This window comes from Diadema antillarum, unplaced genomic scaffold (genome assembly GCF_040938485.1).
Source record: "Diadema antillarum isolate AM-2024a unplaced genomic scaffold, OU_Dant_1.0 seq00001706_RagTag, whole genome shotgun sequence".
Taxonomy (NCBI): Eukaryota; Metazoa; Echinodermata; class Echinoidea; order Diadematoida; family Diadematidae; genus Diadema; species Diadema antillarum.
The window spans coordinates 102,862-117,292 of NW_027272396.1; the positions used below are offsets into that span (position 1 = coordinate 102,862).

General features: G+C 39.6%; 1 protein-coding gene across 1 annotated transcript; it reads right to left on the reverse strand.

The window, feature by feature from the left end:
* Positions 1-3,923: 3,923 nt before the first annotated feature.
* On the reverse strand, positions 3,924-14,431 carry LOC139711820 (replication factor C subunit 2-like). The gene is made up of 7 exons (XM_071623670.1): positions 14,328-14,431; positions 12,818-12,924; positions 11,897-11,998; positions 10,365-10,623; positions 7,691-7,756; positions 6,179-6,373; positions 3,924-4,501 (listed from the first exon to the last, which is right to left on the reverse strand). The coding sequence occupies exons 2-7, from the start codon at positions 12,871-12,873 to the stop codon at positions 4,388-4,390; spliced, it is 792 nt and encodes a 263-aa protein (XP_071479771.1). The 5' UTR covers positions 12,874-12,924; positions 14,328-14,431; the 3' UTR covers positions 3,924-4,387.

Below are 14,431 nucleotides of genomic sequence, written 5' to 3' on the forward strand. Positions count from 1 at the left end.
AATCACACAGATCATTATGACAAAGGGGGGGGGGGGGGGGGGGGTGAGGGCGAGTAGTTTATAAGGCCGATGCATGGCACTTATCCTGCTCTGTAGTAGCTGTATTCTTCATATGGAAATTATTCGTCTTGACAGACTGTGGCACAGTGACCTAATATATTTCTGTCAGTGCCGATTTTGGTCCGATATAAAAATAACATTTCAGTGGCTTTGGTTGGCTAAGTGATTGTTCAGTTTTGTGTCATGGGTCTGCTGGCATTGTACTTGTGCCTGTAAGAATCTTTTCATATCTGCAAAAGTTGAAAGTAATGATGTTATGGGAAAAGATTGTGCAAAGAAGCAATCCCGTAAACAAATAATAAAGAGCGTTATTTTTGTCGTTCATGTGTCAGCATTGTTTGAGAAATACGACGAGACCCCTTAGCTTTAACCTCACAAACACCAGGGAGATCTGATGTGGCCATCATATAACATTGGACAGGTTCTTCTGACATCTGCTGTTGGAAGTACTGCAAATGATATGTCATTCCTGCCGGTTAAATACTCAAGGTACGTTGAAACGATCTCTGCGGATTTCTCCTGTGTGGATTTTTTAAGTGTAAGGTATTCAGTGTCCACCACGTTCCCAAAAAGAGATAGGTGTTATCCAGTCTCAAAGGGATGAGTCAAGTTTTGTTGCCTGTTGTTAAAGATATGAATTCTATGTCGAGAGACACTCCTACCCAGTGTTATGGAAGCAACAAATATTATTTCTTTGTCAGCACATGTATCACAAAATGTATTATACGTATGAGCAAATGTGAGATGTTGTATGTCGCAAGTTGGTATTAAAGAAAGATCCTGTATTTCTATATCCTCTTGCATTAGATACGAAAACTTTCAAAGTTCTTTAATGTGCAAAAGATTTTATATATATAAATATCTATAAAAGAAAGTTATTCTCTATTGAATTCACAACCTATGTACATGTTATGTGCAAAGAAAAAAACAATGCAAAGTAAAACAAGCCGTAACCAGTTTGGAAAGTAATGCTGTACTTTCATGCTGAGTTACTATAAATTGATCATATTTGATTTTTTTTTTCAATTTTTAGCCAAGGTACTCAAGTCATTAAATGCATATGAATGATTGAGATATAATTTCACAGCATTTTGAAAAAGTGAATTGCATATCCCAAGATATTGAATATGTTGATGACTCTAGTCATAGCAAAGTTCAGTTTAGGGGATGTCAGTCTTATGAACAATTGCATCCTTCATTTCCATTGTGAATCAACACTGTTTGAGAAGACCTCAAGAGTATTTCAACTCGCATCAAACTGATAAAATCCTTACAATTTGTCAATGCATTAGATGCACATTTTGCTCTAAACATGTATTACTTTGTGTGTATAATTTACGATATTACATGAAGATTAATAGTGTTCTTATCGAGCTAAGTCCACTTTGGGTTTCATGAGACTGTTTTCACTTACATATATGATGAGGTACAGAATAAAAATACCAAAATGTTGTGAATTCCTATTCAAGAAATTCTGTTAATAAAACATGAAAGCAAATTGCGTAATGCCACATCCCTGCGTCTGTGAAAGTGGTTGTGTTGTGTCACTGAAAGTAAGGAATGTTTTTGTGTCAATCTCATGTTACTAGACGAGTTTTCTGAGGAATGAAATGAATGTAGGCAATTGTAGGGTAGGTTAAATAGGTGTCTATGGCTATTCTCTGACACTCAAAGGAAACTACTTGCTCAAAATATATGAATGTAGTACTTGCATCTTGCACTGAAATCTATTCAGAACTGGGAGTAACAGAAAATCAACAGTATCATGAACAATACATGCTAGGCACAATTGTTGGGGTGGGAGACACTTTAAAATTCCATATACAGTCAACCTTGCCGAAGTCGAATATATTTGGACTGAAGAAATAGGTTCCACTCAGAGAAAACTCGACTTATGAGGGATTAAAATCAATAGAATATAAAGAGAGGATTTGAAAAGACGTTTGACTAAAGCGATTATTTTATTTATGCAAGGTCGACTTAAGCAAGGTTGACTGTAGTCCTTGTAGATTGGAGATGGTTTACTAGTCACAGAAAATTGTGAGATATGAACATTGGCATACCAATTTGACACACTGCATATGGGGATAGAAATTCATTACACACTAAATCCACATCAAACTGATAAATGCTCTTAAATACATGGAAGAAAACAATCTAGTTTCCCTTTATTATCACATGCTCATGGCTTCATTTAAATACAAGCATCAATCATTTTATGTTTACTTGTGACATCCCTTTTCAAGGCACTGACAGTGAGATTGAACATACAACTGTACTTACACAAACTTCCTTGTAACAGACATTCATTTCCTGGAAAAAATAACACTTCTGATCAATCTACAAAAAGTACTTTTCCTAGCAGTATAAACCTTTTTTTCAATGTTTCAAGTGGCATTTGGGTGTAAGATCAATATTGGTCAAATACCAACCTAAATTACATGTAGGCCTCATGCATTAATAGCCGCTAGAAATGGAAGAACTTCCTTCAAAAGCTGTGAATGCTCAAGGAATTTTCCTTGTCAATGTGGAAAAGGATTAAATGTATTTGGCAAATTTCATGTGGACACCATGAATCCATTTTTTTCCAATGTGTCCTTAACTGTGATTAGTAATAGTGAGCCCTTTCTATACTACCGGTAGTTGTCATACCCTTTCTCCCTCCCAATGTTGCAAATGGGGATGACTACTTCAAGTTTATATGAACATGATTTGATTGGTGGTAATATTCATCAGCTCCAGAATAGGTGTGAATCACTACATCAATGCGATATATCTCAAAAATAAAAGAACTCAAAACCTTATCCATAGCCTTCAGTTAAATGGGAATGAAACCCAAATATACATGTGGATTGAGCAAATTCAGCAATATTAGTATAACACATCAACAAAGTGTGAGGAACATCGGACAATCTGATGATTTTGCGGGAGGACTCAAAAAAGGTGAAACGGGTTAACCAAGTCAATATTGAGTTTTCCATACTTTCTGAAAGAGCTATTTTTCTTCTACATTAATCTTGAATTTGGAATCATAAAATGAAGGGGAAAGTGGGTTTTCAGCAGTTTTTCTACAACCCTTTTTTGGTAGAGTAGTGTGATCAGGTATATTTTAAGGGCCCCTTTTCATTTCATGAAAATCCTTTGCACACTCTTCACTTTCAACTCTAATAACTTCTGAAAGGATAATGCTGCTGCTTTGAAAGTTCACAATAATCATGTACAGAACGTGTTGATATAGTGTGCCTAATTTCAGCTCAATCTAATAATCCATTCGTTGTTGTTGCTCATGTGGTTTACATCCTGTTTTTTGTGCTATTCATCGCACAGGCAGCATGGCTTGGTAAAAGATTAGCGCTTGAATAGACCTTGTACTTCAGAGCCTCTTTTCTCAGTTCACACTTTTCCAGACTGTGCTTTCTTTCCAATATTTAGATAGGTTAGGAGAGTCCATTTGAGTTGAGTTATACATCATTTTAAAGCTTAGAGTCTGCTCATTCAAAATCTTCCCTTAACTACAAATCCATGTTTGGCGACTTTTTGTTGGTTTTGTGGTGCAGGGTCACATATATTTGGGAATCATTCTCCCTCAAAGGGATTCTACAGTTTTAGTTGAGACCTAGTTTCAGGTTTCTAACATTTTTCGGTGATATAATGAGAAACCTCTTATGAAATGTGGAAGAGCATGTAATTCCATGAGGAATTCAACGTTTATTTGATGAAAATTGGTTTTGAAATGGCTGAGATATCCAAAACAGAGTGATTGTAGTAAGTGTGGGACCCACACTTTATGACGATCGCTTTGTTTTTGGATGTTTCAGTCATTCCAAACCCGATTTTCATCAAGTAAACTTTGAATTCCTCTTAAAATGGTATGCTCCGTACTATTCATAAGTGTTTTCTTGGTATCTCGCAAAAAGTTCAAAGCCCAATTCTCATCTCCACCAGTACTGTACCATCCCTGGTAAGTATGGCTGGACCTACTACTTATTGACTGCCTTTTGACTAAATGTTTTGTATCGCAGAAAATATCACAGTGGTCATTCTCTACAGAGTATTGTAAATACAAATGTTTGTAGCACAGTCATTGACCAGTAATGTACACAGAGGTATTTACATGACAGTCCAGAGTCCACAGTGAGGAATGCCTGCTAGATACACTTTGTGATGATGCTAACTCTTTTTCAGTTGGAATCTAGCTGACCGCAGCCTTGGGCCACACCATTCAGTGGTCAAGAAGCCAACATTTCATGTACTGATAGCTCATAACTGCATCGGGGCACACAACGTCCAACACGGGGGAACAGAACTTGGCAGCCTTGGCTTATTTTCAAGCTTCCTCCGGGGGCATGGTCGACTTTTGGCACAGCCTCGCCAACAGGCCGGAGAGTTGCAGCAACGAGTTTACTCCCTCTGCAATCCTCATGTGTGTCAGCCCTATTTCCTGTGTGACAAATCAAAACAAACAGTAATCACATAACTGAATTCCATGAGTCACTACATCCTTATATCATTTCACACAAGTTGAAGTGATTTGGGTATCATATCTTTGCTTCACTGTCATTTGAACAATTTCTATGGCAGCCACTTTCATATTTTGTCTCTATAAATCAAACCTCAAAAGAGTCTGTCCCCCTAGCAGTGGTGCTAACCATCATAAAACTCCTATTCACACTAGTCTGGGTCCCTTGGTTTGAACCTTGATCTTAAACTGCTGTAAGTGCTGCTTGCATTTTTAGACTGAAAGGGCAAAAACCACATGGCACATTTTGCAAGCTACAAAATGACCAGTTTGACTTGGCATGATTTACTAAAGGTGTCACAGGGTTAGTCATGTGACTCAACTTTGCACTGTTAAAAAATCTACTTAATCATAAACAGAATGGACATAACATCATTGGTGGAAATTACATACTTGCCTTGGTCCCTCCGGAAGATACTTATGCACAGTTTATGTTTACACAAACTTGCAGAGGAATTTATGACACGCTACCATTTATGATGATATAAAAATGATCAAACTGGATAGATTACAAATGAAACTAGAAATGTCGCTACGGCGACTGGTATGCCTCCACCATAATGCATGGTTCTCCTAATAGGTTTATAGCACAATGTCTTGACGATGTGTGATGACAGTTTCACACAATTGGCAAAATATTAAAATGACAGGTTTGCCACAAATGTGCCGAATGTTCACTTTCCTAGAACTAGGTTCAATTGGATGAATGATTAAAACGTCAGAGTGTAGGTATTTGGGGAACTGATGATTTTTACTTGACTTTTGACCCTTTTATAAGTTTATGCATTGAGTAATTTTCAAGGTATTGAGAAAGAGTATAATTTCAGTATCAAATGGTAAAATAGTATTATCTAAACCTGGCCTTTGACCTTTGACCTCACAGTTCCAAAGAGAATCACTGTTAGGTAGAACATGCATAAATATGTAAGTTTCATGATGATACCTTGAGTTACTTTCGAGACATGGAGGAAAAAGTGCAATTTAGCACTTTCACTTGACCTTTGACCTTTTGATCTTTGACCTTTTGGCAAGAAACTTCCCACAGAATATATATTGGGTAATACATGCATACATCAAGTTAAACAAAAATCTTTCAGGCATTGCATAAATATAAGAAAAGTAGTGACATTTTGAGGAGTTGACCTTGACCTTTGACCCCTGACCTTTGACCCCCAACTTCCCTAGATAATCACTGCCCATCGGTACAAGCATATATACTAAGTTCCATGAAGATACCTTGAACCATTTGCGAGATATGGAGAAAAACATGAAATTTCAACCTTTTTTCACAAAATATCTTGTAACCTTTGACCTTTGACCCCGTGACCCTAAAATCCAAACAAAGTATTATCCCCCCAGGATATACCCTCATACCAAGTTTGATGTAAAACCACCACATGGTTCCTGAGATATTGACAAAAACAAAACGGGACGGACGTCCGTACGTACGTTGACCCGAAAACATAATGCCTCCGGCCACTTTGTTGGCGGAGGCATAAAAATGCACTAAATTTTCTCTGCAAGAACCTCTTCAACGGTAAAAATCACACGACTATTTTTATGGCAAGGGAAGATAAAATTATGGCTACTGATTCTGACCTTGATGAACTCCAGTTTGAGGTACTCTGCCATCTGGTGCGTCTTGCACGAGCGGAAGACGTTGGTGATGATGTCATCGGCCGAGTAGCCCATGTGCCACATGTGTTGCATGACCTCGTAGGCCTGGTCTATGTCGCCCTGGATGCAGTGATCCAGCATGGCTTTGATCAGCTGGGGGTGGGGCTCATCACACACCTTGGCATAGAAGAAAAGGAAAGGGGAATGAGAGGTGTTATAGGGAGATATTTAGCAATGGATATCTCTTCATTTTATGTCTATCATATGAAATGACACATATTATGTAAATTTTATGTTTTGGGTGACTGACATGAATCCTAATATCTTGAGAACACACCACCAGGTGTGACTATGACACAAATAGAACTATTTCTGCAGGTTTATAAAGACAAATTATGTTAAAGCTAAAACAAACTATGGCACCGTGCACTGCTTATCATTGGTCTCTACAACATTAATCTGGTAGTCCTGAATTTCATTGCAAGATGAGTAATGGGCTAACAGAAAAAAAAAATCCTATGAGAATGGAAGACATAATAGAACAACTATGCAAATTGAAGAGTTACCATAAAAAGGTTCTAGAAAATGAAAGAGTTACCAAAAAGTTTTAAGAGATCGATTTATTAAAGACAAAGGCTAAGAAAATTTAAGAGTTAACAAAGACAAAAGGCAGTAACATGAAAAGCTCATTGAAAAATCTCTGCAAAATACAGGTAAAACAGCTGAACAAAAAGGCTCTGAGGATTGAAAGGTCAATATGGCTCTGATCTAGTGATGGGAAAACATTGGAGCGCTGACTTAATCCAGTCTTAATCATCAGCAATCTCTGGTGGTCTCTATCTTTTCATGGGGCAATAAGTTGACAAAGGTCACATCAACATCATAAACCATGAAGATTGGGTTTACAGTTCACCATGTAGTAGTCCTGAAAAGGACTGTTGGAAGAGGAGATAGTAGATAACTGAAGAGGGAGAAGTGAGAAAGGAGAGGCGAGATAAGAGATTGAGCGAGCTTAGAGGTATTCTTTCTTAAAAATGTGTGAGTCCTGAAAAAGGACAGTGAACCAGAAGAGAGCAAGGAGAGTGAAGAGAGAAGGCTCGACGTTCCTGATAGCTTGACTGTCCGTCCTCAGGAGTGAGGACATCAGCCAAGAGTGAGTCACTCCTGAGGACGGACAGTCAAGCTGTCCGGAACGTTGAGCCTTCTCTCTTCGCGCTCCTTGCTCTCTTCTGCTTCACAGTCCTTTTCAGGACTCACACATTTTAAAGAAAGAATACCTCTACGCTCACTCTATCTCTATCTCACTTCTCTCTCTTCACTTATTTACTATCTCCTCTTCCAACAGTCCTTTTCAGGACTACTACATGGTGAACCGTAAACCCAATCTTCATTATCGACACCACCATATGCAAACCTCCACCTTCAAAGATCATCATAAACCACATTTTGAACAAGCTACATTTGAGCTGCAATCACTATAGCTCCACAACTCACCTTGAACACGTTCTCGCTCGTTATGGAACCAAACCCAGCGTGTGTGGACTGCAGGTTGTTGATGGCCTGTCCAGATACAGGAAGCAATCAAAGTGGTGATTCTGATCAATCATGGGGTGGCGAATGTGTGTATCCTTCCCGTTAAGGAATGCTTCTGTGTTCTGTTTACATGCAGAAAATATATTACAGGGGCTTCCTAACACAGGAATCGAAACTGCTCAATCACAAGTTGCTACTGGTGTATAAAAGATGGAGCTGCCCCCTACCCACCTCCCCCCCCCCCCCTTCCTATCACACAGTGTCCCATTAACCCTTTGAGGACAAGCTGATTTGGCTATAATGCATGTCTGCATAGACACCTGCCTGAGTGTACATGGGACCAGTCTTCACCAACCACTATCTAAGTCTATACCCAGACCTCCCAACCTTTCTGACTGAAAAATAGGCATGAATCAATTCAAAAATAGAAAAGATTGTACAATGGGGTCTGAGTTTTTACTCCGATCCAAACATGGTATCATGGCAGTCAAGTATTTTGTGATTTGTGGATAGCACATGATGGAAGTGTGGTCCACATAAATCATAATTCAAAGGTGTGGATGCCTATGTCACAAGTGCACAGTTCGTGTGAAAGATATTCCAGTAAAAAGAAAAACCAAATGATATATTTACTCAGTCTAGTAGTCTCAAACTGATGCAAGAAGTCTGTGGGCAGCTAGCACGATCAAAATTATCATGCTAGGTAATGTGCAATGCAGCACTGCCCATTACAGATCTGCTATCCCCATTACCTGTATATCAATTTGTGTGGTCAGTGAAACTGAAACATAGCTTGGCATACAGTGGTGATGATGGGCAGAGAGAGAGAGGGAAAAGAACGCTTTTTATGTAAACGCCAACACAATTAGTTTTTTTCTCTTTTTCTGCTGGAAAATGAAGCCTTTATATATTCCCCCTCCCACCGAAGATCAAAATTTGGGAATATACAAAATACACAAGCACTCCATATACGAAAGGTTTTACGCCAATTATGTAGCTCAAGTGAGCAGTGACAGGGGTATGAGAGTACTTGCAGAAAAAAATCTTTAAAAATCTGAAACTTATGACAAAACAAGCCTGAAGTGCTTTAAACTGTGAACATTTCAATGTATTTCAATTGACAAAAGGCTGAAAAGTAGGTTATGGGCAGAACAGAAAACAAGAGACCCGCGGGTCTAGCGCTCACCTGAGTATCGCAAGTTCACCTTTCACGCAGTCACTAATCTAAATTATTCACAGCTCTACCAAAATTTGACCAGGCATTCTCAAGTAGAAGATGAAAATGTACAATAAGGGCCCAAATTTTTTAAGATTCCTTAATTTGGGGATATTAGGGCCCCCTGGGGCCCTCTGGGTGGGGCATGGTGCCCATTTTTATAAATTGAGATCCTGACCCCCCTAGGGATGCTACCTGCCAAGTTTGACGAAAATACATCATGAGGTTTTCAGGAAGAAGATGAAAATGTACAATTCAGGCCCCTATTTGGACCTTCCCAACCAACTCCCCCCCCCCCCCCCCCCCCCCCCCCTGCCCCCAAGAGGGGCACCCCTGGATCTTCTATAAACAAACTTGAAACTACAATCATTTATGTACTCACTCATAGTATTATCTTAGCTCTATAACTTCTGATTCTAGAGAAGATTTTTAAAGATTCCTTCATTTTGGGGGTTTGGGCTCCCCTGGGGGTCCCCTGGGTGGGGCATGGCACCCATTTTAACAAATTGAGATCCTAACCCCTTAGGGATGCTATACCTGCCAAGTTTGGTGAAAATGGGTCGTGGGGTTCTCAAGAAGAAGATAAAAATGTACAATTTAGGCCCCATTAGGACCCAACCTCACCCCCCTCCCCTGGGTCCCAAGGGGGGCACCCCTGATTCTGCCATGAACAAACTTGAAACTACAGTCATCAATGTACAAACTCATAGTATTAACTTAGCTCTATCACTTCTGGTTCTAGAGAAGAAGATTTTTACAGATTCCTTAATTTTGGGGCGTTTGGGCCCCCTGGGGGCCCCCTGGGTGGGGCATGGTGCCCATTTTAATAACTGGAGTTCCTAATTCCCTAGGGATGCTACCTGCCAAGTTTGGTGAAAATGGGTCATGGGGTTCTCAAGAAGAAGATGAAAATGTACAATTTAGGCCCCATTAGAACCCCTCCCCACCCCCCTCCCCTGGGTCCCAAGGGGGGGCACCCCTGATTCTGCCATGAACAAACTTGAAACTATAGTCATCAATGTACTATCTCATAGTATTAACGTAGCTCTATCACTTCTGGTTCTAGAGAAGAAGATTTTTACAGATTCCTTAATTTTGGGGGGTTTGGGCCCCCCTGGGGGCCCCCTGGGTGGGGCATGGTGCCCATTTTTACAAATTGAGTTTCTAACCCCCTAGGGATGCTACCTGCCAAGTTTGATGAAAATCGGTCTTGGGGTTTTCAAGAAGAAGATGAAAATGTAAAAAGTTTACGCACGACGCACGACGGACGACGCACGACGGACGCCGGACGAAGGGCGATCGCAATAGCTCACTTGAGCCTTTGGCTCAGGTGAGCTAAAAACTGAAATCAGATAAAACTGAACTCTCACATCCCTGGCAGTGAGAACTCATTCGTTACTACGGCGATAATGTTCCCACCTGTCTCATATCCCCCTGGGCCGTGTAGATGATCGCCTCCAGCCCCTCCTCCGTCTTATCCACGCCCTCCGCCTCGCAGATCTCCAGGAGCCGCTTTAGGATCTGGGCGTCGGTCAGCCGCGAGTACCGCAGCACGGCGCAGCGCGACTGGATGGGCTCGATGATCTTGTCCGAGGCGTTGCAGGCAAGGGCGAAGCGAGTCGTCTTCGAGTAGATCTCCATCGTCCGACGCATCGCCTGTTGGGCTGCACCTGTCATGCTGGAAAATGAACATACAGTGTACTCTAAAATTTCATTTTCAATATTTCATTGCCACATTTCCTTTCTATGTATACTTTGACAACAAAACAACCACACACTCAGTCAAAAATTCTTCAATACTGTCAAAACTGCTTGTATAGCATATTCTAGTGACAAAATAGATTTTATCAAGACTATCACTCTAGTTAACAAAGAATAAAAGAGATGACTGCAAACATTAACCATGATTTGTATAATTTGAGTCATACTGCAGTAATATACTACTTACATACCAAGCTCAAAAAACAGGAAAATATAGAATAAATTTTGCAGATTAGAAATTTCAATACATGTTGCGTACTTCACTTTGTTTGAACAGATGTTCTACAAAAAAGAGCATAATACCAGATCACACTTCTTCATTTACTGGGTAATAAAGGGGATGGCTAGCAACTGATCAGTGGGAATCAGTGGGAATGCTGAGGGATGATTGTTCCAATCCTTGTGGGATTCATTTAAGAGTACATTATATATCTATTGTTGTGTGAAAATTATGTGCTTCAGAATGGTCTCATATTCAAGTAATGTGCAGTTTAATGTTTCCAGGTTAGCGTGCTTGGTCAGTGACAGGGCATTAATCTGCACATTACTTGAATATGAGACCATTCTGAAGCATATAATTTTCACACAACAGTAGATATATAATGTACTCTTAAATGAATCCCACAAGGATTGGAACAATCATCCCTCAGCATTCCCACTGATTCCCACTGATCGGTTACTAGCCATTCCCTTTAAGTGTGATGATAAGACTAAAATAGAGTGGTTGAAAGGTCTATGCAATACCTTACTAGTAAGTTAAGTCAATTAATAAATGTCATTTTAAAGTATGCAAAACAAGACCTCTTCCTGAAATAGTGCTGGCTTTGTTGTCAAAGGAAACAGTAAATATGTACCTTATAATGTATTTCATTCATACAAAACAGCTTCCCATTGCTTGTGTATGCATATTTCATGAGCAGTGAATAATGTGTGCACATTCTACAGCTAAAGTGAATGTTTAACCACAGTGATGTACGATCATATTGTCTCCAAGCTTTTAAGGTTAGGGTTGTGACAGGGTTTTAAGTTTAGTTTGATGTGAGGAATAGGATTAGAGTTAGGATTATGTCTCTGGGTAGAATTTATATTTGGCTTCGCATGCAGGTATTTCATGGGAGCAATTGTCCCAGGAGCAAATGTCATGGAACCACTACCACCATGCACCCAGAGGAAAAGAAAGAAACACCCACCTGTCAGCTTCATCCAGAATTATGATCTTGTGTCTCCCTTTGGGCAGCGTCACTTTCTTCTGGGCAAACATCTTGATCTTGTTCCGCACGACGTCGATGCCCCTGTGCACAGAGATTAAATGCATGCAACATTTAGTAACAGCACACATCGTTTGCAGTTTCATCGTGTACAACACAGAATACATAAAACAGCAATCAGAAAAGACACCAAGAAGTAAAAAGAAAAAGAAAAACAGGGAGACAGGCATCATGAATATTCAAATATATTACAATCTGTTGCAGCTTTCCATGGATCACACATTCAAATCAATCACGTCATATAATCAGTGTAACAGTGAGTCTACGAGAAAGTGACACCTAGACAACTGGATAGGTCCTATAAATATTTGGAACCCCATGCTCTGCATTACAGTCAGTAACATGTATTTACAGAGGATGAAAACAGTGAAAATCAAATAGGAAAATGTCAGAGGGGGAAGACAATGATAAAAGATAGGAGAGATAGGAAATGGAGGAAAATAAAGATGTGGAGACAAAAACAAAAATGTTGTGTGTACAGACTTGTGTATAATTATCATTACATATTAATCATCATTTTCTCTTTCTCTTTCCTAGTGAAATAGCTTGTGAATATAATCACCACTCTTGAGCTACAACAAGTAGCAGAGTAAAGTTTTCTCAACAACAGTTTATGTCTAAAATCTGTCCTCCACCCCAATATCTGAGCCCCTGAAATAACAATCAAAAAAATTAATAATTGCTGCCAACTTCCTGCAGTCCATATGAGAAAGTGACACTTTTTCTACGACTTAACCATCAATATGGAAACTCTCAACCTCTCTCAAGGTTGGATGTCATGCATTGTGATAACTAATTTGGGTGATTTGTGAGATACGAGTGATTCATGATGATGACACAAACCTTTCATTGGAAGCATTCATCTCCAGCACAGCTTCCTTGAACGCTGGTCCCAACATTGTTCTTGCAAGGCACAGGATGCTGGTCGTCTTTCCTGTCCCCGGGGGACCCTAGAAAAACATCGTGAAAACAACAAATAGTATCCTAACAATGCCTATAAACATTCATACTTTCTCAACAGAATACAAACTGAAGCATATTAATGGCCCAAATTCATAATTGCTGTCTGGTTATGCAGCAATTTCAAAAATATTATCAGTTATTGTTGTTTTTCTCTCTATTCTATCAATGCTTTCCATCGGCAGGGTTCCATAGCCATGAAATTTATATCAAGGGGCTTACCACAAATTTTGTACACACTTGCATTTCTCCACAAAAGCATGTCATCAATACAAGACAAGTGATACTAAATAAGCTTAATAGAGAGGATGTGAGGTTAATTTTCACATTTCAGAATTCATAAATATGGAGGCACAGATGGAAAATGCTCATTCTTTAATCCTACATGTTTACTATTGCATTTGCTTTTGACAATGTTATCAACTTCCCCCCTCTAAAATAAAATAAAAAAATTATCTCTCCAGTCAAAACTGTCAATCAAGCTACAAAGCTTTACTCTACATTTTGTTATTTGGCCGAAATATTGATTCGTGATAAAACAAAATAAACAGACTGTTCTGTAAAAAGGTAATCACATCTTTCAAAAGGGCATTGTTCATTCATCAGCTTGCCACATGGGATTATTTAATTACTTATTGTCGAATTTGATTAGTTTTACATTACCAATCAAATACTTCTATGCAAACAGTCATTGGACCACTGGCTTTGAAAGTTCTCTTCAAAAGTGAAGCTGTAAAAATAATGTGCCTTGGCACGACTTGCTACGGCCAGGGAACTCCAAATGAGGGATCTCACGTCTGTGTTCTTATTCAAGTCAGCACAACTCCTATTCCTGAATGAGTACATCCAGGGATGCCAAGTTCAAAACAATTTTATGAGTGAGATTTTCATGACTTGGCATCTCGACATGCAAATGTGCGCGCGAGCGAGGGTGTGGGAGGGGTTTTTCCCCCGTGTCCTCCCACGGTAGGGAGCTTTTTCAGTTTTTAGCTCTTCACGGTGCGATCAGGTGCATACTTAAGTGACTATTTTTTACTTATTTTGAAAGACAAAAGTGAATTTACCTTCATTTGTAACTATCACTTTAATCTTTTGAGCTATACTCATCATCATAGGCCCAAGTTGCAGACTTCGCTCGATGAGGGAGAAAAATGGGTGCCATGTGTGAGATCGTGAGATGGCCCCTAAATGCTTGAGTCTCACGCAGAATGTGTGAGACTTGGTAGCTCTGGTACATCCGAACAAAATTTCAAAATGACACGGCACCTTTCTTTGTGTGTGTGTGTGTGTGTGTGTGTGTGTGCATGCATTTCTTTGTGTCCTCCTTTTAATTGAGATCTAATTCTGAACTGGGTAGCTATACAGATGCCTGACTGTAATGCACTGTACTCACCGCAATGATCACATTGGGAACATTTCCTTCTCTCGCAAAGACGTCCAGTCTTGAAACCGTTTCCTCATTGCCCACGACATCAGTGAGCACTGTGGGGCGATATT

Bases quoted from the DNA above. Each gene is read 5' to 3' on its own strand.
- LOC139711820 (XM_071623670.1), bottom strand. From the start codon at position 12,873: ATGTTGGGACCAGCGTTCAAGGAAGCTGTGCTGGAGATGAATGCTTCC. The intron at 11,999-12,817 runs GTTTGTGTCATC...CTCTGTGCACAG, and splicing joins ATGAATGCTTCCAATGAAAG to GGGCATCGACGTCGTGCGGA. The intron at 7,757-10,364 runs GTGGGAACATTA...GTATCTGGACAG, and splicing joins CCCAGGGGGATATGAGACAG to GCCATCAACAACCTGCAGTC.